Below are 25,693 nucleotides of genomic sequence, written 5' to 3'. Positions count from 1 at the left end.
AGTAACATCTAGGTATTAGTGGATAACAATATTAGAAGATAAATGCTACTAGGAGAAGAGAAACTTAACCTTCCAAAATGTATGTTGGTGATGCTACTATAAGTCTTAGAGGCAGACTTACAATGAATTTAAAAATTTATAATTAACAACTTCCATGATTGTAAATAGTATCCCATGGTAATTCCCCCCGCCCACTTTCCTCTTTGAAACTCCACACACTATTGTATCCCCACCCCCTCTCAATCAGTCTTTCTTTTATTTTGATGTTATCATTTTTTCCTGCTGTTATGATGGTCTTGTGTAGATAGTGTCAGGTGCTGTGAGGTCATGGGTATCCAGGCCATTTTGTTTCTGGAGGAGCACATTGTAAGGAGTCCTATCCTTCCTTTGGCTCTTACATTCTTTCCATAACCTCTTCAGCAATGGACCCTGAGCCTTGGGAGGTGTGATAAAAATATTGCAGTGCTGAGCACTCTTCGGTCACTTCTCAGCACTGTGATGCCTTCTGAGTCATCATAAGTCACTGCTATCTGAAAAGAGAAAGTTCTCTAACAAAAAAGTGAGAGTAGCATTAATATATGGGTATGAACATTAAGAAAAGTGCTTCCTGGGCAGTTTGATGAGCATAGTATATACATTTAGCCAGATAGCAGCAGATGTTACACCCCTAGGGCTCATGACTACCCCTGTTGTAGGTTTTTACTATAAGGGATGTGTTCCCTCCCATGGAGCAGGCCTCCATTTAAATTAGAGGACAGTTGGTTTTCCCCATAACAGATGTGCCACTATTGCATAGGGTGCAGTTTTTAAAATACGTCTTAAGTCAGTGTCGTGTGAATTCATATAGTAAGGCGAGCAATGCAAAATAAATCAGAAGATCAGTATTTTAGTTCTATTTGAAATTTAATTTTTTAAAAGATTTATTTTTATTAATTTATTTATGAGAGAGAGAGAGAGGGAGAAAGAGCAGGAGAGTGGGTGTGACAGGGCCTTTAGCCTCTGCAACTGAATTCCAGACACATGTGCCACCATTAATTAAACCTGAATCCTTAGGTTTCACAGGCATGTACCTTAACTGCTAAGCCATCACTCCAGCCCTGTTTCAAATATTTGTTAGTGTTTTAACTCTAAAATCACATGCAAATCTCTTGGCTACTTTAAGTTTTTTCTCTGCAGAGCTCACATATGCCATGCCTTTCTCAGAGATATTATGATTAAATAAGATAGTTTGTGAAGTGAGTTTGAAACTATGAAGCCTTATATTCAAAACAAAATTTTAAGGAGAAAAATGATAGTGCATATAGAGATCTTGGTACAGTATTAGTCTTTCTAAAGGATATTGCTTGTAAGCCTTTCCTTACATGATGAAGGTTATGTTATTATGTAGCTTGTGAGCATATTAACATCTGCTTTCCTTTATTTCTCATCTCTCTTTCAGACTCCTGGGAGAGTTGGCTCTCAAGGTTCTGATTTAGATTCATCAGCAGCTTCAGTAAATACTGTGGATGTCAATAATGAAAGCTCTTCAGAGGTACGAAAATAATAATAGGAGACAATGAGCAAATATTTACAGTAAAGATTGTTGACTTAGCTTATCTTTGTAGGAAAAAATATAAGTCTTTGTTACACATTAGAATATGACTTTTGAATCATATTTGCACACATACATATATACCAGTGTTTAACTGTAAGATTAAGAAAGTGCACATTAAGAGTGCAAAAAATAATTGCCAATTTGTTTTTCATGTTATCTTTTATGTTGCCACCTCAATTTAATGAAGATTTTTTGATGTTAAGGTAGTTCTTTATATATATAACAGACTGAATGAAATAAGAAACATAATTGAATTAGCATGAAGACATTAAGTGATAAAATGAATGTTTTTATTGACTAAGGGTGAGTAATTGGACTGTTCTAGTGAAAATCTCAATTAAGGCATCTCAGATACTTCAGGCTTAAATGTGACTTTGATATAACCTCTAGCAACATCTGAGGAGTTTCTGAGGCAAAGCTGAATCATTTAGATGGCACTCGTTACTAAGAAATTTTTTTTCTACTGTTCATTAAAATTTTAAATATTTTTTTTATTATTTTAGTAACAACATATTTTGTATGGATACATCATGTGTTGGTACCCTCTTCCCTCATCCCTGTCCCCATTCTGCTATGCATTTTCCTTTAGGACTGCCTTCAATGTGTCCTATAAGTTTTGGTAAGCTGTGTTTTCATTATCATTCAATTCTAGGAATTTTATAATTTCTTTTTTGATTTCTTCCACAACCCACTCATTGTTTAAAAAGTTTTAAAAGTTCAGACTCCAGTAGCTGGTTGTTAATTTCTAGCTTTAAAGCATTGTGATCTGATATGATGCAGCAAGTTCTTCAAATTCTTGAATTTACAGAGGCATGCTTCATGGCCTAACATGTGGTCTATTTTGGAGAAGGTTCCATGGGGTGCTGAGAAGACTGCATTCTGTAGAATTGGGGTGGAAAAGTCTATAGATGTCCATTAGGTCTAGTTTATCTATGGTCTTGTTGAGCTCTATTATTTTCCTGTTGATTTTCTGTTTAGATGATCAGTCTATTGATGATAATGGGATATTGATGTCCCCAACTATGATGGTGTTTATTTCTGTTTTGTTGTCAAGAAGGTTTTGTTTTATAAACTGTGGTATACCTGTATTTGACACATACAGATTTATGATTGTGATGGTCTCATATTGGATTGTTGCTTGATGAGGAAGAAGTGGCCTTCTTTGACATTTAAAAAAAAAAATTTTATTTTTATCTATTTATTTGATAGAGAAAGAGGGAGAGAGAAAGAAAGGGAGACAGAATGGGCGTGCCAGGGCCACTAGCTACTGCAAATGAATTCCAGATGTGTGCGCCCCTTTGTGCATCTGGCTAACATGGGCCCTACGGAATCGAACCAGTGTCCTTTGGCTTTGCAGGCAAATGCCTTAACCACTAAGCCATTCCTCCAGCCTTCTTTGTCATTTTTGATTAATTTTGATTTGAAGTCTATGTTACCAAATATTAATATAGCAACACTGGTTTGTTTCTAATTTTCATTTGCTTGGAATATCATTTTCCATACTATTTCACCCTGAAGAGATGTCTGTCTTTAGTGGTGAGGTGGGTTTCTTGAAGACAGTATATAGAAAGGTCTATTTTTTTGATCCTCTCTGTCTTTTGATAGATGAGTTAAGATAGTTAATGTTTAAGGTTATAACTGTGAGGTTCAATTTAATCCCTGTCATGATAGTGTGCTTTATGGGGTTTGGTGCTTTCTTAGTTTTGTACTTTTTTGAGGCTACTGTAGTTTTGGTGATTGTGATCTTCTTGTAGGCTCTTGAGATTGGTTGTTTGACTCTTCTGTATAGAGTATTCCCTGAAGTATTGTCTGTAGGTTTATCTTTATGTTCATATAATCATGGAGTTGACTTTTTTATGTAAAGTTTTTCTTTCACCATCTATTATGAGGGATACATTTGCTAGGTATAGTAGGTTGGGTTGGAAGCTATAGTTTTTTAGATTTTGAAGTGTTCCATTCTAGACCCTTCTGGCTTTCAGGTTTTTGTTGAGAAATCTGAGGTAATTCTGATGGGATTGCCTTTGTATGTAGGGAGTTGTTTCACTCTTACTGCTTTTGGCACACACTCTTTGTTTTCATTGTTAGGAGTTTTAACTGTGATGTGCTTTGGAGAGTTTCTTTTTTGATTCTGTCTATTTGGCGTTCTGTGAGCTTCTTGTTTCTGGATGGGTGTTGCTTTTGAGAGATTGGGAAAATCCAGGAGTTGGGTAGCAGGGAGATCTGGCCTCCTCACTCCACGAGCACCCTCTCGAGCAGAGGATCTTGGAGTTGGGACCCATGTGCCTTTCAGTCAGAAAGGCCAAGCAAGGGGCCTGCTCCCTCAATAAGCTTGCAGGGTCCAAGGAGCCCTAAGCCAACAGCAGGGGAACTAGAACCAGGGAACTGGGAGGTGAAGGGGAATAGGGAGAACAGGCCTACTCACTCTGTGAGTGTACCCTCTGGTGCCTGAAGAATTTTTTATCTTGCTCTAGCCCAGGTGGACTTGGAATTCACTATGTAGTCTCACGCTGCCTTGAACTCATAGCAATCCTCCTAACTCTGCTCCTGAGTGCTGGAATTAAAGGAGTGTTGCCCACTTTAATGAAGATTTTAAGGCCTGTTTATAGAGACTTAAAGGGCTTGAGAGATGCTCAGTGGTTAAGGGTGCTTGCTTACAAACGTGGTGGCCCAGGTTTGATTCTCTAGTATCCACATAAAGCCATATGCACAAAGTGGTGTATGCATCTCGAGTTTGTTTGCAGAGGGAGGAGGCCGTGGCATGCCCATTTTCTTTCTCTGTTCCTCTCTCTCTCTCAAATAAATAAATACTTAAATACTTTTTTTAATATAGATTTAGTAGTTAACTCATATATCTGTGTGCATATTGTCATGAACTTCTGGGTTTATGCCATGTTAAGTTATATATGACTTTTATACAATGTTCTCAGTCATCATTTATGACCTAAGTTTTACTCTATTTTGGTAGCGTATTCAAAACTATAAATAAGTCTGTAAATTAGCCGTTTTAGTTGGATTAATATTTTTATTCTCAACAAATAAATAATATTTGTTCATTATAGAAAAAAAGTGATGAGGAAAGAAGTGAACATAAAAAACACCCATAGTAGTTATGTTAACATAACAAAGGCCATCTATGACAAAATATAGCTAACATTATAATAAATAGGGAAATAACCAAAGCATTTCCATTAAAATTAGGAACAAGACAAGGGCGTCTACTTTCTTGATTTTTAATCTTATATATGTAGTGCTAAAATTCCTAGCTATAACAACAAGGTAGGAGAAACAGACAAGAGGGATATAAAAAGGAAACTATCCTCATTTGCTGGTGATATCTTATGCTTAGGAGATGCTAAAGTTTCTTTCAGAAAGTTCTTAAAACTGATGAACCCTTTCAGCAAAGTGACAGGTTACAAAATTAGCACACGCAAAACTGCAGACTTCCTATGTACCAATAACAACCAAGCCAAGGAAGAAATCTGGGGAGCATCTTCATTCATAGTTGCCTCAAAAAGAAAACACAAAAACAACTAGGAATAACCTAATAAAGGAAATGAATGACCTCTATGATGAAACTATAAAGCACTTAAAAGAGAAATTGAAGAAGACATTAGAAGTTAGGAATGTGAAGACCTTGGATACCCAAAGCAAAGCAGTTTTGAGCAACACGCACACACACACACACACACACACACACACACACACACCACACCCATGGTAGGAGGTATTATTGTAGGTGATTTCAAACTTTATTACAGAATCATAGTGACAAATACATCAAGGTACTGACACAAAAGCAGACATGTAGATCAGTAGGACAGAATGGAAGATTCTGGCATTAACCCACCCTGCTGTTGCTACCTGATATTTGAAAAAATGCCAAAAGTCTCACTGGAGAAAAGATAGCTTCTTTAACAGAAGGATATCATATGCAGAAGAATAAAAGTAGATACTTCTCTCTCACCCTGCACAAAAGTCATCTCCAAATAAATCAAAGACCTGAGCATGAGACTGAAAGTATATAGTGCATGTATGTGTGTGTGTGTGTGTGTGTGTGTGTGTATGTATGTATGTATGTGTGTGTGTATATATACACACATAATATACATATATATACACACATAATATCTATCTATATATCTATTATAATCTGTTACAGCAATATGTGGGTAAAACTCTTCAGGATCTAGGAATGGATAGGAACTTTCTGAATAGGACTCTGGCTGCTTAGGAAATAAGGTCAAAGGTAGTGATCAATAGGACATCATGAGGAAAAAAAAATATGTTTAGCAAAGGAAATAGTTAACTAAGTGAAGAAATTTCTGCTTGCTATATACATCTGATAGAGGATTGATACAATATACAAAGAATTTAAAAACTAAGCAACACTAAAACAAATAGCCCAATCCAAAAATGAACTGGAGAACTAAATGAAGATCCTCAAAAGAAGATATACAAATGGCCAATAATATTTAATATTTTAAAAATGTTTATTAACACCTTTAACTACTATGGAAATACGGATTAAAATTCTTTGAGCCCCGGCATGGGCTTTAAGTCTCTATAAACAGGCCTTAATCCCAGCACTCGGGAGGCAGAGGTAGGAGGATCACTGTGAGTTCAAGGCCAGCCTGAGACTACATAGTGAATTTCAGGTCAGTTTGGACAAGAGTGAAACCCTGTCTATAAAAACCAAAAAAATAAAACAAAACAACAACAACAAAAACCAACCAAACAAAAAAACTTTGAGATTCCTGTTTATCAGCTTTCATCAAGAAAACAAATAACATGGGCGGGGCATGGTGGAGCATGCATGCCTATAATCCCAGCACTGGGGTGGGGGCAGAGATAGGAAGATTGAGTTTGAGGCCACCCTGAGACTCCATAGTGAATTCCAGATCAGCCTGGGCTGGAGTGAGACCCTGCCTCAAAAAACCAAAACAACAAAAAAAGAAAACAAATAACAAAGGCTGAAGAGATGGCTTAGTGGTTAAGGCGCTTGCCTGTGAAGCATAAGGACCTAGGTTTGGGTCTCTAGGTCCAATGTAAGCCAGATGCACCAAGTGGCACATGTGTCTGGAATTTGTTTGTCATGGCTAGAGACCCTAGCACACCCACTCTCTCTCCCTTTTGTTCTGTCTTAAATAAAAATAAATTAAAAAATTAGAAAAGCAAAACAAATGACATGCTAGTGAGAATGTGTGGTAAGAACCCTTATTCATTATGGTAGGTGTGTGAAGTGGTACAGCCACTATGGAAAAGCAGTGTGGAGGTTTCTCAAAAGTTACAAACAGAACTATCCTATGATCCAGGTATACCACTCCTGGACATATTTCCAAGTGACTGTACTCTCTAGTACAGAAAGATTGTTCATCATTGTTTATTCTGTGTAGATCACCATCAATTGAGGAATAAATAATGAAAATATGGTACTTATATCAAATAATATACTATTCAGCCATAAGAAATGAAATTTGTAGGTAAATGGATGGAAGTGAAAAATATTAAGTGAGGTGACTGATACAGAGAGATAAACACCCCATGTTCCTTCTTGTATGTGGATTCTAGCTTAGAAGCCTGATATAGGGATGTTGTTTTGTGAGAAAGTGAAACTGTAGGTGCTAGGGAGGTAGAAAGGAACCTATGAGAGAGGGGAAAATGAGGCTTCAAGGGAGAAGGGTAGGAAAGGTAGCAGTTCTTAAGTAATATGAAAGTTGAAGGAAGAATGCCAGGGTGGGAGGGTGAAAGCTGGTTAAGAGGGGAAGTAGAGCAGAAGAGGGGAGGGTTAAAAATAGAAGACAAAAGAAAAAAAGAAAAATCATCATAGTCTTGCCACTAAGAGACCACCAGTTCCTTTTCCTTTATATTCTCACATTTTTATCAGTTACTGTTCTACGCTTTTTGTTGAGTCCTGCTGAGAGTGTCAGTTGATTTTATTAAGGGCAAGACAGAGGACATTTTATTTTATTGTGCTGCTGGAGGTGGAATCCTTGGTGGGGGGCGGGTAGCTCACCCATATAGGCATTCACTGAGCTATGACCCCACTGCAAGAAACATTTTAAGAAAAATGTTCCAGGCTATGCCCATGATATGGTGGGATCAGAGTAGGGTGTTCAGGTGTGAGCTAACAAGGGAATCGAGTAATAATTGTTAATCTCAGTCAGACCAATGAACTAAAGCAGCTCAAAACTAAGCTAACCAAACAAAGCTCTTGCAGCAACTCCAGTAGGTATCTGCTGTATTTTCTTAGTAGGGTCATTTTCCTACTTGTAGAGATACTTCGTGCTTTATCTTCAAGTCTTCCTTGACTTCTGACCTTTTGTTACCTTCTATAACATTAAGAGAATAGGAACCATCACATAATTGCTGTTGGTTTAGCACCAGAACTATTCTTAAGTCTGCTCTCCTTCTTAAGTTCATGTACAGGTCCCTTGGTCTGTTGAATTTTTTTTTTTTAATTTATTTATTTGAGAGAGACAGACACACAGAGAGAAAGACAGATAGAGGGAGAGAGAGAGAATGGGCGCGCCAGGGCTTCCAGCCTCTGCAGACAAACTCCAGACGCGTGCGCCCCCTTGTGCATCTGGCTAACGTGGGACCTGGGGAACTGAGCCTCGAACCGGGGTCCTTAGGCTTCACAGGCAAGCGCTTAACCGCTAAGCCATCTCTCCAGCCCGGTCTGTTGAATTTTAATTTCTCTTTCTCTTTCTTAAAAATTAGCTTGTTAGAATAATTCTGTGCATTGGTTAGGATGTAAAACCCACTAAGGGATGAGCAAAGCCCTGTGCTTGGTCCCTGTGATAGGTCTGAACGGAGTGGGGAAATGACTCCTAGACCATGTGATGGCTGCCTTCCGGTTTCACTTGATATGAAGGCAGCATACAGTGTTGGTCCTTAATTTTAGCTATGACATTAAATAGCATTGTGGAGAAGCAGGTACCTTACTTTGTACCTCAACTTGGGGCTTTTATCATTGAGAGTTGTGGTAGCCACAGGTTTTCCCCTATTCAACTTAAACTGATTTAGCCCATGAATTTGTTTTTAAATGGTCTTAGTTAGCTCAGAGAATCAGAAGAAAGAGTCATCTGTTGGGGGTTGTGGTTATAGGAAGAATAGGATCTTAGGCTACACGAATATGGTAAAGATTAAACATTACTTCCATTAAGGTAACAAAAGGCATTTGTTGGACCTGCCAGTAATTTCGTGATCAAAAATAAACCTTATCAATAACAGGTTTCAGATAAGTAAGAGAAAAGTGTCATAAACAAAAAGAATTTTAAAAAGGTATCAAGGAGGGAAATTGCCCAGTGGTTAAAGGCGCTTACTTTGCAGTACATACAACTCAGATAAAGGCAGATGCTCAATGTGGCTCGTACATATGGAGTTTGTTTAGCAGCAAGAGCTCCTGGAATGCTCATACTGTGTCTGTCTTTGTATCTATATCTCAAATAAATAAATAAAAATATTAAAAAACAAAGTATAAAGATACCATACATTAAAGAATATTCGAACAGCTGGGTGTGGTGGCACACGCCTTTAATCCCAGCACTCAGGAGGCAGAGGTAAGAGGGTCACCATGAGTTCAAGGCCACTCTGAGCTAGAGTGAAACCCCACCTTGAAAAACCAAAAAAAAAAATAAATAAATAAATAAAATATAAAAAAATGCTAACTAAGGATTTCAAAATACAGATTTGAACCAGTATAAATTTATAATGTGAAGATGGAAAGTAAGAGTAGAACTGTGAGTTCAGATAGAATTTTCACCTTTTGTTACTTCTTGAACGTTGCCTTTACATATAATAAAAAGAGAAATCCTAATTCTTCTATGTATGTTTGAATTTTTTGTTTTGTTTTATTAAAAATACTTTAAATGTCTGTTCTTCTAAAAGTCGTTATTTCACAGGGTTTCATCTGCCCATTATGTTTGAAAAGATGTATAACTGCTATTGATTTATCGGAGCATTACCAGAAAGTGCATGCTGAAAATGAAACAAGAAGACAGGAACTTCTTGATGACTCCAGTGTGACTGTGGGTCCTGTATATTTTGTTTTAGCAGCTTGGTTATGGGTTGCTCAGAATAGCTTTGTTTTTCCTTGTCTTGGGTGTTGGTTTCCTTTTTTGCTGCTTGGGAATATGGATTGCTTTAATTATGCATGCTGAAGTGAAGAATTGATGAGGAAGAAGGCTCCTGGGTATTCTGCTTGGTTTTTCTTACTGTTTACAGCTGGCTTTTGTGAACTTGTAAATAAGCATAAAAGCTTAAGTTAATACACTTTTATAAATTTTGCTATGTTTAACATTTGGAAAGTATCTCTTTATTAATGTTTTATTAATGCATTATTGACATACTTTAGGGTAAAGTCTTTAATTCTTACATAGAGGATTTTGCATTTCAACAGTTACTGTCCTTTATTTGGGAAAATATTCAGCGTTAGAATCTGAATCTAAGACTGTCTCCATCATTATTTTAACTGTTCAGACTTATGGGCGTGAGGGCGATACAACACCATCTTCTCACTAGTCTCATTAGTGGATCATTCCAAAACATTTCTCTGCAGAGTGGGCTGGTACATACTCAAGGCTGGGAATGGGAGTAAGTGAAAGGAAATAGTTTTTAAGCTTGAAAGGATTCTCTGATAATCCTGATAATATCTGTTTCACGTGAAAGTTTTGTTATTGCAAAAGCAAAGATAAGAGTGTTTTTTTTTTGATTCATTTGAAAATCTTATAAAAGAATCAAACTTTTGATACTATGGAAAACTAAAAAGTATGTTGATTTTTTTCTATGAAGCAAATATATATAAGAAAACAATATAACAAATTCACTTAATATATTAATAAAGTACCTTGTAGGTAGCAGATATTTTGGTATGCAAAAGTAGAGAAGGGGATTCATCCTCAGGAAGTTTCTATGGAAGATGTCACCTGTGAAAATGGCAATTCAATAGATGGGACTAGAAAAAAGTTCACAGGAGCAGATATTTTCTTGGATGATGGGCAAAATTGGCATATCAAGGATGACACTGGTTAAACCAGTTGAAACATATAGGGTTTTTGGAATTCTGTTTCGTATGTTTCTGGGAACCTTCTTTCTAGCATGTGTGGGTTCCTTATAACTAAAAGGACATTTGATTAAATAGGATTACTTCAGTATCTGTTAGGTGCATTGGATCTGAGAAAGGATTGCAGATAACAACTCTTAAGTGTAAGAATGTATTGCTTTTATTCTTAAGCCTATCTATTGGAATTTGGTGATAAATTTGGAATGATTAAGAGAAATAAATGTTTTCTTTTTGCCCTTAGTATTATTGTTAGCTAGTAGTTCTCTGTTTTTTGTTTATCTAGAAACCTTAGATACCTTGAGTTCAGTTTAGTTTAGAAAAAAAATAAAGGAGTCTCATATGCAAATTAATATCACACAGACAATAAACTAAAAGATCCTGTCCACAGTTCAGGTGCATGTTCCTACTCTAGTTAACTTTATGAAGATTATCCCTCACAGATAATCACATAGTCTAACCTAATCTGTATAATCCCTCACAGTTGATTTCAGGTCCTGTCAAGATGACAATGAATATAACAACCACACAGAAATATCCTAAAATTTAAGTTTCTTTTTAAACATGTGAGCTCTGATCATAGGAAAAATTCATGCAGGTAGAATTTGATTTCTAAAATTTCTCCTTAGGAATAAACAAGTTCTTTCTGAGGTATTAATTTGGTAATAATGTGGAAGTTTTAGGAAGCTATGGCATACTTCAGTGTCATCCTTAGCTTTCTGGCACTCATAGGTATCGTTCATAGTCAGCTTCTCATTGCTGGGATGAATTTCCAGACCAAACACAGTTAGGGGAGGAAGGGATTTATTTGGAGTTTATAGGTCTGGGGGAAGTTCCATGATAATGGAAGAAGCTGGCCCTCTTTTGCAGGTAAACACAGAGAGAGAAGAAACCACCACCAGCACGCACACTCTGGGAACCCCAGGCAGAGCTCATGCACTCTGCTTATCTTTAGTCTGGAATTCACATCCTTCCCCAGTGACATACCCTCTTCCCTATAGTAGAAGTCTGCCTGCCAGGGGCAGAAGCTGCAAACTTAATTTTAGTAACACTTGAGTCTATTAGGGGACATAGATTCAAACTACTACAGCATCTAACACCAAATCTTGAAAGTTGAGACAATAAAAAGTCATGGCACATGCCCTGTTCTCCCAGCATTCAGGAAGCCAAGGCAGTTGGATTGGAGTGAGCTCAAGGCCAGCTACAATGCTAAGCTCTGTCTCAAAAACCAAAATGAAACAAAGCAACACAGCAGCAAAACAAAAAGCCAAAGATGTGGACTAATTAGTATAATAGGGATATAGATGAAATAGTATAACAAGGTCATAGTAAAAGTTGAGATACAAACAAGAAATAACAGGCTAATTGTTAGCGTTCATATGCAAAAATGCGTGTCAGCTAGTGTTGTGTAACAGTAGGCAGAAGTTATAAGAATGCTAAATTAAGGGTCTGGGGAAATGGCTCAGTGGACAGAGGGCTTGCCATGCAAGCAAGTGCCCAAGTTCAGATCCCTGGACCCACATAGCAAGGCATCTGCAATCCCAGTATGTGTAATGGGAGAGAAGTGGTTGGAGACAGGAGAATCTCTGGAAGATGGTAGGGGCAGCTGGCGTGGTGAAGAAGAACCAGCTTCTGATGAGGTGGAAGGTGAGGATCAACATGTCAGAACTTTTCTGTGACCTCCACATGTGCACTGTAGTATGCTCACACCTGTCTTCACACACATGCGCATGCGTGCATATCACAGCATCCAACAATGCACAAGTTTAACATAAAACCATCATGAAACATGATGGTAGATGGGTTGTTTTGAAAAAAGAGTAACCCAGTGAGATAATAAACATACAGTGTTCATTAGGAAGTCAATGCTGAGTCCCACATTACCTTTGCAGCCCAGTAGCCACTGCTGCCACTACCTCTTCTCCTTTTGCCCCCCTGCCCTTCCTGTCCCCTCCTCATTCCTCTCTGCCTGTCTTCTTTTTCATAGGGGGTCACTGCATTTATTCAACTGTTGTGCCCCTGCCCTTCCGGAGTTTTTGTTCATACTTTTCCATTTGCTTTGAGTGCTTTTCAGTTATCTCTATCAATGCAACTTGTACTCCCTTTTTACAACCTCATTCTAAAATCTCATACATGCATGAAATACACATATATGTGCCTTGCATGCACACAGTATGTATTTTTAGTGAGGATAATGAGATATGTATATGTACATGTATATGTGGGTGTATCTTTTGTGAGTTAGTAATTGCAACCATAGGGAGAGGTTTTCCTTATATTATAGTTCCTTACATATATGTGTTTTACAGCATTGTCTGGTAATAGTTTCCTTCCAATTAGTACCCTCACCAATAAGTGAGCCTTGATTTTGCCATCTGCATAAAATGATACATATATACATACAGACTGTTGCAGTCCAGTTCACATTGCTGGTAGAAATCACCCAACCAAGAGCAGCTTCTGGGAAAAAGAGATTTATTTTGGCTTACAGGCTCAAGGGGAAGCTTCACGATGGCAGGGGAAAATGATGGCATGAGCAGAGGGTGGACATCACCCCCTGGCCAACAGAAGGTGGACCACAGCAACAGGAGGGTGTGCCAAACACTGACATGGGGAAACTGGCTATAAAGCCCATAAGCCCGCCCCCAACAATACACTCCCTCCAGGAGGCATTAATTCCCAAATCTCCATCAGCTGGGAACCTAGCATTCAGAACACCTAAGTTTATGGTGGACACCTGAATCAAACTACCACACAGACATATTTGAAACAAGGTTTTGCTACATAGCCCTGGCTGTCCTTGAATGTGCTATGTAGTCCACATTGTGCTCAAAATAGCAATTCTCTTGTCCCTGCCTCCCAAATGTTAGGCTGACAGGTGTGCACCAATACACCTTTATAGGAGTTCCTTTTTTTTTTTTTGGTCAGCACTTAATGAAATAGCAGGGATTAAAAAAACTGGTGTGTAACACACACCAGGGTCTGTAGCCTATGCAAGAAAATGCTTGTCCAGCATTATGTGGATGACTGGGGATTTGAACCCAGGCTGGTAGGCAAGCAAGCCTCTTTAACTGCTGAGCTATCCCCCAGCCCTGAGCAGAGGCTTTTACTTGTTTATTTTTTTAATGTGTTCAGTGTATTTCTGTAGCTTATTTTATCCTTGGAAAGCATTATGACTGTAAGCTATTCTTGGTCTGCATTTCATGTTGCCAGGTTCACTAATTTTAGTAACTAAGTAGACAATGTAGGAATATATAGTATGCTGAAGGTTTCACATTCTATTTGAGGACATATAGATGAAAAGATCCAGTATGTTGTGTGTGGGATTGAAGGAACTTGGAAAGCTGATGAAGAATAAAAGCAGTATAGGTAAAGGCATGGGAGTTTGAGGAACTGTGCATGATGTGTTCAAGGAAACAAATGTAGGAAGCTCAGCATTGCCACAGCATGTTGATAGATTGAGGCGGTACAGACATTAGACTGTGTGGGTCATTTGGAGAGTGGTTATGTAGGAATGGGTATGTCATGTTGAAGATGAAGGTTAATGAAGAATATGAAGAGTTTGATTTAGAAATATGGAAGCCTTGATTGCGGAGGGAGGAGAAGCTAGATTAGGCAGAGGAGCACAGTTGCTGTACAGGAGACTCTAAATGCCCAAATAAGACCAGCTTCAGGCAGGTTGGAGGTGAGAAAATGGAAGGAGGAGTGTTTAGGTTTAGTGTTCTATCAGAAAGAATGGATAACTATTTGTCTGAAAGGTAGATAGATGTTGGTGACAGGAAGGTTTGGGAAGCAAGTTATTACTATATTTGAAATGGTTATGGGATGCAGATAGAGATATGTATTGTTGGATACATAGATCCATAAGAATTCTAGAGGGCTTGAGGGATGGCTTAGCAGTTAAGGCATTTGCCTGCAAAGCCAAAAGTATTCATGTTCTATTCCCTAGAACCCACATAAGGTAGATGTACAAGGTGGCACATGCGTTTGGAGTTCCTTTGCAGTGGCTGGAGGCCTTGTTGCACCTATTCTCTCTCTCCCTCTTTCTCTCAGTAAAATAAATAAATAGAAATATTAAAAAAAGAATTATAGAGAGATGTTATTGACTAGATACATGTGTTAGTATGTAAGTGATAGTGGAAGCCACTTGCCTTATATATTATTACATATTGGGACAGTAGAGAGAATGCTGAGACAGAAGATAGGAAGGTAAGAGGTTGGGGAGATGGCTCAGTTGGTGAGAATGCTTGCTGCTCAAGCATGAGGTCTTGAGTTTGTTACCCAGAACACATGTAAAAAGCTAAGCTTGGTCATGTACACCAGAAAAATCCAGTTCTCTGGTTAGCCAGGTTAACTGAAAAATGAAGAATTCCAGGGTCAGTAAGAATCTGTGTCCAAGGAAATAAGGCAGAAGATCAATAGAGTAGGACACATAACACCCTCCTCTGGCCTCCACATGCGTGCATACATGGAAACAGGGCTGTGCAGCTGCACACACTCACCTCTACACATGCCCACACCTTTACACATGCTACACACAACAAAAGTAAAAAGTAAAAGACAAGAAAATGGGAAGGTCAAGCAGAGCACATGGAACAGCAGTGTTCTGAATAGGGAATTGTGTTTTAGTGTTCATTGACAGAAGAGAAGATGGCAATTCCTGTATGTGAAAACAGACCCTTCCAAGTCATACTGTAATTACTTGTAGCTTTCCATGTACAAACATAGTGAAGTACCACCCCTACTTATATTTTATTTTATTTTTGTATGTAAAATAGAGGACTATTTTAGAAGTGTCATGTAATTGGCAAAAGTAAACCAAATTTATTTATTGCTCTTGTATTAGTAGATTGTATGTGTAATAATTTCATGAAATTTTTGTTGATCACTTTTTGTCTTTCATTAAGGAATTTAAATATGCTTAGCATATGACATAGCCCGGCAGAATAGATGGCATGAAGATATTCTGATGATTTAATTATAGGTTGATAAAGGCTGGGAGTATTGTCGGAGTTAATATCCAATAGTCCTTTTTATTTTTTTATTTTTGTTTTTTATTTTATTTTTTTCGAGGTAGGATCCCACTCTAGCTCAGGCTGACCTGGAATTCACTATGTTGTCTCAGGATGGCCTCGAACTCATGGCGATCCTCCTACCTCTGCCTCCCGAGTGCTGGGATTAAAGGTATGTGCCACCATGCCTGGCCCTGTAGAATTTTTTAAAGTAAGATTTTTGAGTAAGGCATCCTCAAAGACCTCAGAGAATGAGTGTGTTAAATATGGGGAGCTTTTTATTCATAACCCACAGAAAGCTTTGAATGCAAACTAAGGAGAAATTCAAAGGTGAGAGAGATTTCTATTGTTTAGCAGGTTAATTGTGCTTAAATAATATGTGAATATTACTGCCAATTTATACAGAAGTCAAATACATATTTTTTCAGAGAACCAACAGACAATTATAAAGTTAGTTTAGCCTTTGACTTGCAAATACATTCTACAGTTAGATATGCAAACACAGACCTCAGTGTCATTTGGTTAATTATAAGTTCAGTCCCATAAAATGTAGACATTTTCTATATGTGTATAATCTGTCTTCAGTTCTCTGAGGACTGAGAGTACATTGTGCACTTTTGTAATTTGTATCTTCCACAGAACTATTATATAATACTTGAAATGATAATAAATATATGTCTTGGTTTCTGTTTATGACTTCAATAAAGTCATTTAACTTTTCTGAGGTTTAGTTTCTTTTATTTTGGTTTTTCAAGGTAGAGTCTCACTCTAGCCCAGGCTCTCCTGGAATTCACTGTGGAGTCTCATGGGCCTCAAACTCAAAGTAATCCTCCTACCTTTGCCTCCCAAGTGCTGGGATTAAAGGCATGCGCCACCATGCCCAGTTTAGTTTCTTTTTCTTTAAAATGATGATAGTCAGAGTCACATGTTGGGTCATGATATGCAGAGACATTTATCATACCAATAACAGTGGGCTAACTCCAGAATGCATGACCCATTTACATCAACGAGGGTCCATTGGGAGGGGTAGAGCATGGATGAGCTTAAACAATGGTACCAAACTGCCTGTATTTGCTGAAAAGAAAACTAATAAATTAAATTAAAAAAAAATGATGATAGTAATACCACAAATAAATTCAGGTGAAATTTAAATGAGATTATATAGGGCAAATATCTGGCATATAGCATGGGCACAATAAAGAAATATTTTTACTTACATCTAATATCTAATAGCTGCCTCATGTTTCTGATGACAGCTACTGTAATGAGTATACTTTTTTGGCCTTACACAATGCAAAAGTTAATAAAATGTTGTTTACTATTACTTTGTAAGATATACTCTGATATATTCTGTTGGGGGACATAAAGGAAAAGTTAAACCCAGTATGCTGATTTTGTGATTCATTAGTGAATTGCAACCCCAAATTTGGAAAGCATGGATCTGCGATGGCATCATTAGCATAGTCCTCTGATGATAGTCTTAACCATATTCTCATTCTGGGACTAAGGATAATTTTTATCATATATATCATATTGCATCATGTCATATATCATACATTAGCTTTAGGCTTCTCTTGTGTCAACCTTAGGTTATCAGTGAGTCTTATTGATTATAATACTTCTTTACTTATAGAGATGTAGGCTCTTTGCTAATTGGGAATCAATTACAATAGTCTTGTTTTTCTTCAGTGATCAGAGTATTTTATTTTCTGTACTTTGCTGATTGCTTTCCTATGAAGTAGATGGAGCAAACATTACTTAACTAATGAATCATCCAGAGAGAGGAAGGTCCTATGGCATATATTCTCAACAAGATGAGATTAGTCTAGATCAGGATTCAGCACTCTAGCCATTCATTGATTTATACAACGTAGGAGATGGTTGCCAGGGTTTTCTTTATAGTTTGTGGACTATAACAAGAACCGATAAAGTATCTTTGCTTTATGCTAGAATGTGGGCTTAATACCCTAAGTTACCATTTGCTTATGGCATCATTGGAATGAATAAGACATTTGACCATATTTTAGAAATAAAAATGTTATTTTTCAAAATAATATATTGTTTTGAAGCTTTTTTTTTTTTTGTTCTTTCTGTAGGGTTTCATATGTCCCCAGTGTATGAAATCTCTTGGTTCTGCTGATGAACTTTTCAAACACTATCAGGCAGTTCATGATGCTGGTACTGATTCAAGTCATGGAGGAGAAGCTAACCTTGATTTGAAGCGGTACAGTATGCTAGTTTCAAAATGTAATATTGTCATGAAATGTACATGTGATATTGCTTTGTCATGATTAGCTTCTGAAAATAGTAACATTTTTGTATTATTTACTTTGGATCTATCCTGAAGTAGCGTGGTCTTCCTTTCCTTGTCTAGCTATTCAGTTTGTTGTTAGCAACTGTCTGTTCCAGCAGTCTACAGAGTGGCATCGGACATATGTTTTATTTATTTATTTTGAGACAGCATCTTACTAAGTAACCCAGGGTAGCCCTCAACTTGCGATCTTCCTACCTCAGCATCCTGCAGGCTGGGATGACAGATAGTGCAATAAGGCTCATCCAGAGGATTTTTTTGTGATTAAAATTGTTAGCTAGTAAAGAAGGTTAAGTTATGTTTAGTATGTTTGATTTAAACAAGAATGATATACTTTGTTTAGGTAATTTTATAGTAAGTTAAAATAAGGAATTTAGCTAAGAATTATAATTTAATTTTTAATTAAAAATTTACTTATGATTACCAGTATAACAAGTATATATGTATACACCCCCCCCCCACACACACATATTGTGCTTCTTGGCAATTAAGCTTGACCAACAAAACTAAACTAAAATATATCATTACATAGAATAGCATTCCACAATATAAAAATCACTTTTTTTTTTTTTTTTTTACTGCTGTTGCCAACTTTTGCTTTTTACCTGTATTCTGTTAGTCACTTTTCTAGTTAATGCGACAAATGACTTGACTAAAGGAAATTAAAGACAGGAAGAGTTCATTTGGCTCATAGTTTGAGGGCCTGCGGTTCATCATGGCACAGAAGGCCTGCTGGCTTGACTGTGAGGCAGCTGGTCACACTGCATTCGCAGTCAGGAAGCAGGGAGATGAATGCTGGTGTCAGCTCACTTTCTGCCTTGTATCTTTTCACTCAGTCTGGGATCCTTGGCACTGCTAACATTTGTAGAGTTATTTCCTCCTCATTTAAACCTCTGTGGACACACCGAGGCATGTCTCCTAAGTGATTCTAAATCCAGTTAAATTGATAATAAAGATGAACTATCACAGTCACTAAGGAATAAAGTGTTTCTTCTTCCTACTTCTATTTATTTTTAAGCTTTAAGTATTTATCTTGGCTCTGATTAATTTGCTATTACATAATATAGAATGTTTTAGCAATCATTAATTTGCCACGAAGCAGAAAGTTTTATGACTATGTAGTTGACGGTATAGAACTATAAAATATAGCTATTTTAATACATTAAAATATATGGGAAAGCTAGTGTCTTGTGGAGGAATGACTTTGGGAACTCTTTGGTAATTTCACGTGTGAGTTAATCATTTTATTTACTGTTCTTATACCATTTGTAATTAGATAAAGTATGTAGACATATTAAATCATATTTTAACTTTTTTATGTTTAATAAGAATTTAATAGAGCTCCTTTTTCAGCTGTTACTTAGACTAGGTCCAATAATGTGCATGAACTTTTAACATAAAGCATATGCAGTCTTAATGTTGTTCTCATGTACTATGTAGTACACTTCTGAAGGCTGGTCTCTGCCTTACGTTCCCCTGAAATTGTTCCTTCCAAAGCCTCTGTTACTGTCAAAGCCTAGCAGCTTAACAATATGACAGTATGTTACTTCTCATGACTTATGTGTCCAACATTTGAAAATACTACAAATTATATTTAAAAAGTCACATGAAAGAGGAAGGGTCAGGGACAGACACATAAAGAGACCTATAGGTGGAGATGAGTACACCACACACAGCTTTTCATATACAAACAAACCGGGAAAATTGAAACTAATGAAAAGTTTAAAAAGATCCCAGTTTAAGGCTTAACAAAAGCTGTAGAAAGCTATTATATATTGAATTTACTTTTGGCATTCAGACTCAATACCACTCCTAAATGTTTACCTTCACCAGGAAACTCTCTTGAGTTCTTGAAGTAGAAGTGGCTTGATGCTTGCTTTTATTTCTATTGTAGATCTGATAGTGGCCTATTACACTTACTCATCTTCTTCTACCTGTAAACTTGAGGGTCTGGCATAGACTACACATGCCTGTTGAACAATGAGTGAATTCTCTACAGGGAAGTGTCACACTCAAGAAATGAACAAGCCAGTATTGATCAAGCTCAGTGAATAAAGGGGAGAGTTAAAGGCAGGGACTGGATTGTGTGGATTTTATAGTTCTTATTAATGACTTAATCCTAATTGCAGCAGGAAGCCAATAATACTTATTGTTGTTGAACTAATAGAAGGCATTTTGCTTCTCATAGGCACTTGACAAGCAGTTTTCTGATTATCTTCATGAGAATTTTTTTTCTTTTATAAACCTTACACCTTAAGGATAGAATTATTTTTTTCAAAATATTTTACACGTAAATTATAGTATAGCATAAAATCTTCAATTTTTAATAATTGGGAAAACTGATATTTAAGTCACCAGTTCTGTTATAAGAGCAGGTTGTAAATGAAAAGATATTAACTCTTAGTTTCTACCCCTCATATATGTTTAGAGATGACATAACACTTCTCAGACAAGAGATCCAAGACCTACAGGCTTCTCTTAAGGTAAGAATAAAAATGGTAATTCTTGCTTCTTTCCAGAATTTAAGATTAAAAATCTTGAAATTTACTAATTAAAAATCTTTTTCATTAGGAAGAAAAATGGTACTCAGAAGAATTAAAGAAAGAATTAGAGAAATACCAAGGGCTGCAGCCGCAAGTAATTGCACTTTCAATTATTCAAGCATGTTTATTAGTTGCTGATTTTCAATTTTGAACATTAGGTACAATAATTTTTTGTAAGTGGCTTGATATAAGTAATTTTATGTTTGCTTCTTTGTATTTAATAGCCTATGGGGTAGTCTTTGTCATTATAATAAATGGAAACAAGTGTGTGGAAAGCAAAGACGTAACTTCTTATTAGTGTTCCATTAAGAATTAGTTGTGCCAGGCATGATAGCATGTGTCTGTAATCCCAGCACTTAGGAACTCGAGAGGCTGAGGCATTAGTCTTGTTAGTTCAAGGCTAGCTATGCAAGACACTATATAAATAAAGGAAAAACTAGCAAATACAAATCAGTTACCTATACATTTTTTTAAATACCAGGCTTATGCTATATTTTTTTGGCAGTATACTTAAATATTTAAAGGATACAGGCTCATACCAGGATCACCATGAAAACAGCACTCACCTGGTATCAGCACAAGGGGGAAGGACACATAGAACATTCAACTCCTAGATATTCAGAGACACAGAGGCTCCTAAGACCTCATCACTGAGTAGACCTAAAATGAACCCAACATGGCTTAGGGAAATTTGTGGAAGAGGGGGAGGAAAGAGTGTTAGAGCCCAAGCTGGGACATTATGCACAGAGACATTGCCTCTTCCCCATAACTGGTGGCTACCTCCACAATGCACGACTTACAATCCCCAACAAGGAGGGTCCCTTTGGTGGGGGGCGGACAGGGAGGAGGCTGTTAACACACTGAGTATGTACATACCTAATAAAGAAAAACAATCAAATATAGGCTTCTACTTCAATATCATGATTCACTGAAAGGTCTTCAGACAGTAACATACAAGGAAACAGTCATCTCCTGTGATAATAATCCTTTCTTCTGGAATATTTCCCAAAGGACTTTCCCAAAGCTTGGTGCTTTCTCACTGGTGACTTTTTAATTTTTAAAATGGACAGAGTATAATCTTAAAATAATCATGAAAGCATAGTACCATAATTACACTCGTAACATTTGCTTACTATAGTTATTAATCATTAGATACTTTACATAAATATATGGGAATAAGTATTATACTCAGTATTTCTTTAAATTATTTTTATTTGCAAGACAGAGAGAGGGAGAGAGAAAGAGAATGAGTTGCCAGAGCCTCCACCCACTGCAAACAGACTCTACATGCATGTGCCACTTTGGGCTTCTGGTTTTACGTGGGTACTGGTGAATCAATTAGGCATTAGGTTTTACAGCAGGTATCTTAATAGCTAAAGCATCTCCCCACCCCCTCCTGTTTTTTGGTTTTTCAATGGATCTTGCTCTAGCCCAGGCTGACCTGGAATTCACTAAGTAATCTCAGCTGGCCTTAAACTTAACAGCGATTCTCCTACCGTGACATTTTTTTTTTAATTTTTTTTTTATTTATTTATTTGAGAGCGACAGACACAGAGAGAAGGACAGATAGAGGGAGAGAGAGAGAATGGGCGCGCCAGGGCTTCCAGCCTCTGCAAACGAACTCCAGACGAGTGCGCCCCCTTGTGCATCTGGCTAATGTGGGACCTGGGGAACCGAGCCTCGAACCGGGGTCCTTAGGCTTCACAGGCAAGCGCTTAACCGCTAAGCCATCTCTCCAGCCCCTACCGTGACATTTTGAGTACTGGTATTAAAGGTGTGCACCACTATGCCAGCCCAGTACTTTTATAAGACTGGATGCACAGTAGGTTTGTTTCCAGCAGCATGTCAACACACGTATTGTGGTAGCATATTGTGCTATGACACTACATTGACTCTATGTCACTAGGTGCTAGAAAATGCTCAACTGCGTTATCATATATGTAGCAGCCAGTGACTAAAATGTTGCATTATGCGAGACTATTGTATTTGGTATGAATTTGCATAAACATACATGTGATTAAAAAGAAGAAAGTAATATTGACATTAAAAGTGGTTTTCTATAAGTTGTTTCTGAGTGCCTTATCAAAATATGATTTTCATTTTAAAATTATATTGGTTTTATGTTAACACTACAGAAATAATAAAAGAATAAGCAACTTCTTTCAAGGTCTAATATAATTTTGATTTTACAAACACAGTAGATAGATACTTTTCCACAGTATAATTTCTAATCCTTTTACATATTGTTTTAGCACATGCAGCTTTCATTTTGGCTTTCTTTTTCTTTTCTCTCTTTTCTTTTCCTCATTTTAGTCTTTGTACCAAGAATTATTTGGGCTGAGAAAAAAAGAAAAACAAATTAAAATAACAAGATAGCAGTCTTAGTACTGTTACAAGAGGCCTTTTAGTATTCTTCAATACTCTAAAACTTCACTGCTACTTTCTGTACTTGAAAAATGTGAGGAACTGTTTACTATTTGAGATGACTATTTCACACAGTTTATATATATATATTTATTTAAGACTGGCTCTCACACATTTAGCTCAACTTGGCCTCTAATTTTTCCATATAGCTAGGGCTGGCCTAAAACTCCTAATCCTCCTGCCTCCATCTTTTGAGTGCTGAGATTATAGGTATATACCACCATGTAACATCATTTAATAGATTTAAATTCTCTACAGTACAAGGAATAACTTAACTTCCATAGGAAATATATCTTTAGGAGCATTTTAACACTTATTGGTTATTCTTAGTATGTATGAATCAAATGTATAGTGAAATAAAATATTAAGTTTACTGAGAAAATCCTTATTGAATTCTTTGAGATGTGCATGGTTCTTTAAAATATGAAAATAATATGAAGGAGATATATCAGTTTTGTTTCTTATGTTACTGGTAGTCTCTAGGTACTCTCTGGTTCTTGGCATCTTACTCAAAGGATTGAAGAAAGGTACATACAAGTAATTATGCAGAGAGATACTTTATTAAGAGTAATTGATAGTAAAGGTACAGCAAGCCACTGTAGTGGAGACTACTCAAGGGCACTAGGAAGTGTTTGGGGCTTCTCTTACAGCATTTATAGGGCAGGATAGATTGGTTGGTAGGGAGTAGTAGTTTGGGTGGTTCTCTAGTTTGATTTAAAGGTTTGGGTTATATAGTGTTTTCTCTACTGGGCATGTTCCTTCCCATTATGTATCTGATTTTATCAGATGTATGCTCCTATACTTAGGCATAAGATGGTGAAAAGTAGGTTTTTCCTAAAAGTTCACTTACACAACATAGTGTGCCTTACTGCACATGCATACAAAAACCAGTCCAGGCTGGATGGGTCCCTGCTGCTCCGTTCCCAAATCTATCTAAGAATGTCTTAGAGTGTGCACTAATCACGAAGAATGGGAGAAGAAAAATACTGTTCATTGTGTGGAGCCAGGTGAATGTGTAGCTTGGTGCAGATGAGGGTTGTAGGTTTTCATTCTGCTAGGTGCATTATTTAGAAGGGTGTGTTTATTGTTCAAGCCAAGCAGTGTCCTAGATGCTAAACTATTACCTATATATGCCTGCCTCACTTATGCTTGGATAACTTTAACTTTATGGAATATAGTTGTTATTTCTCTATCTTTAAAGATGATTTATGATCCTGAATTTTAAAAAAAAAGCTTTATTTTATCTTGTAATTTTTTTTTTTCAATACTGGGGATGAAACTCAGGGCTTTGTGTACTAGTAAAGTGCTTTACACACACCAAAACTCTGGCCCCTAAAGCCGTAATTTTTGGTAGTGGTAGTTGTGACAGTGTTTTACATGGTTATAGTAAAGACATGATCTAGATGTGATTTCACAAATCACTTTGTTTATTGCCCATAAAAAGTAATTTTTCCATAAGTTCACAGGCTTAAAGAAAGGGAGAATAATGTGAACAAATCTCTCAGAGAATATACTCAGTAGATGAGGTACATTAACCACATAAAGTTCCACAGCTATTAAAGTCTAATTAAAAAAAAAAATTTGAGAGAGAAGGGAAGAGGAGAGGCAGATACATAGAGGATTGGGCTTCCCAGGGCTTTCAACCACTTCAAAAATACTTCAGACACATGCACCACCTTGTGCTTCTGGCTTAAGTGGGTCCTAAGGAATCAAACTTGAGTCCTTTGGCTTTGCAGGCAAGTGCCTTAACACTAAGCTGTCTCTCCAATCCAAATCTAATTTTTTCACTCTGATATAATTTGGTCTCTGTAGAAGTAAAGTCAAACTAGCATGTGAGGTGTATCTTTGTGAGCCATTTCCTGTGGTATTTTCCAACATGCAGAGCTGTGACGACAAGCAACCTTTGTTACTAGAGACAAGAGTTGAAGGTTCAGAGGCTGGCAGGCTATGGCCCTGTCACAGCTTGAGCAGTAGGCCCCGGAGAAGCAGTCAGCAGAGTGTTGCCTGCCATGTCTTCAGTTCTTATAGTGTCTGTCAAATTTTAGGGTTGGATATTTTGAAGTGAAACAATTGAGGCCAGTAGCTAACATATGAGGTTTGATATGATCTTGCATTCTAGAAATGAAGGGAAGTTCTGTTACTTATTTATTTATGGGATTTAGGATGTCTTCTAAGACAAAACACATAAGTTTCATATAAATAAGCAAAAAGTTCTTAAAACTGGTGAACTGCAGTGAAATGCTAGTCTGTCTACTGGAACCTTATAGTTTCAAAAGAATGAGAACCACCAAACTGTTCCACCAGAATCTTGCTACTCAACCTGACAGAGCTTTCAGAAACTTTTAACATTGACAGTTGTACAGTATTATCTTCTTTTAATTAATTTGTCATGTCTTTTCATTGAGGATGCTAAACCTGATGGATTGGTGGCTGATTCTTCAGCAGGTAACTTAAAAAATTTGTTTCAGTTTTCTTTTTCTTCTTTCTCATCCAATTCTTTTGTTTTAATGCCTACCAGGAGAATGTTACTTGTGGTCATACTTTGTTGCTTTTAAACAGTGGGGTTAGGGGTTATATTTTTGGTTTTGAAAGTTACTTATACATTTCATAGTTTTGTCACTTAATTTGTTCATTATATTCTAAAGTCACAAATAAACTTTGGGAATGTTATAACAATTACATTGATTAATATTATGTCTCTCTAAAAGTAAATGGATGGAACAACATCCTTGTAATAGCCTGCAAGAG

At 37.0% G+C, this 25,693-nt stretch overlaps 1 protein-coding gene across 1 annotated transcript in view; it reads left to right on the top strand.

Annotated features, from left to right (window-relative positions):
- Eea1 (early endosome antigen 1) overlaps window positions 1-25,693 on the top strand; it is a 127,254-nt gene that overhangs the window by 33,834 nt on the left and 67,727 nt on the right. The window contains exons 2-6 of the mRNA XM_045151905.1: window positions 1,439-1,531; window positions 17,764-17,891; window positions 20,407-20,461; window positions 20,550-20,615; window positions 25,351-25,390. Of these exons, the coding sequence (XP_045007840.1) occupies window positions 1,439-1,531; window positions 17,764-17,891; window positions 20,407-20,461; window positions 20,550-20,615; window positions 25,351-25,390 (382 nt within the window). The remainder of the gene's footprint in view (window positions 1-1,438; window positions 1,532-17,763; window positions 17,892-20,406; window positions 20,462-20,549; window positions 20,616-25,350; window positions 25,391-25,693) is intronic.

This window comes from Jaculus jaculus, chromosome 6 (assembly GCF_020740685.1).
Source record: "Jaculus jaculus isolate mJacJac1 chromosome 6, mJacJac1.mat.Y.cur, whole genome shotgun sequence".
NCBI lineage: Eukaryota > Metazoa > Chordata > Mammalia > Rodentia > Dipodidae > Jaculus > Jaculus jaculus.
Note: the sequence above shows the minus strand (reverse complement) of the source record. Positions and strands in the feature narration are given on the sequence as shown.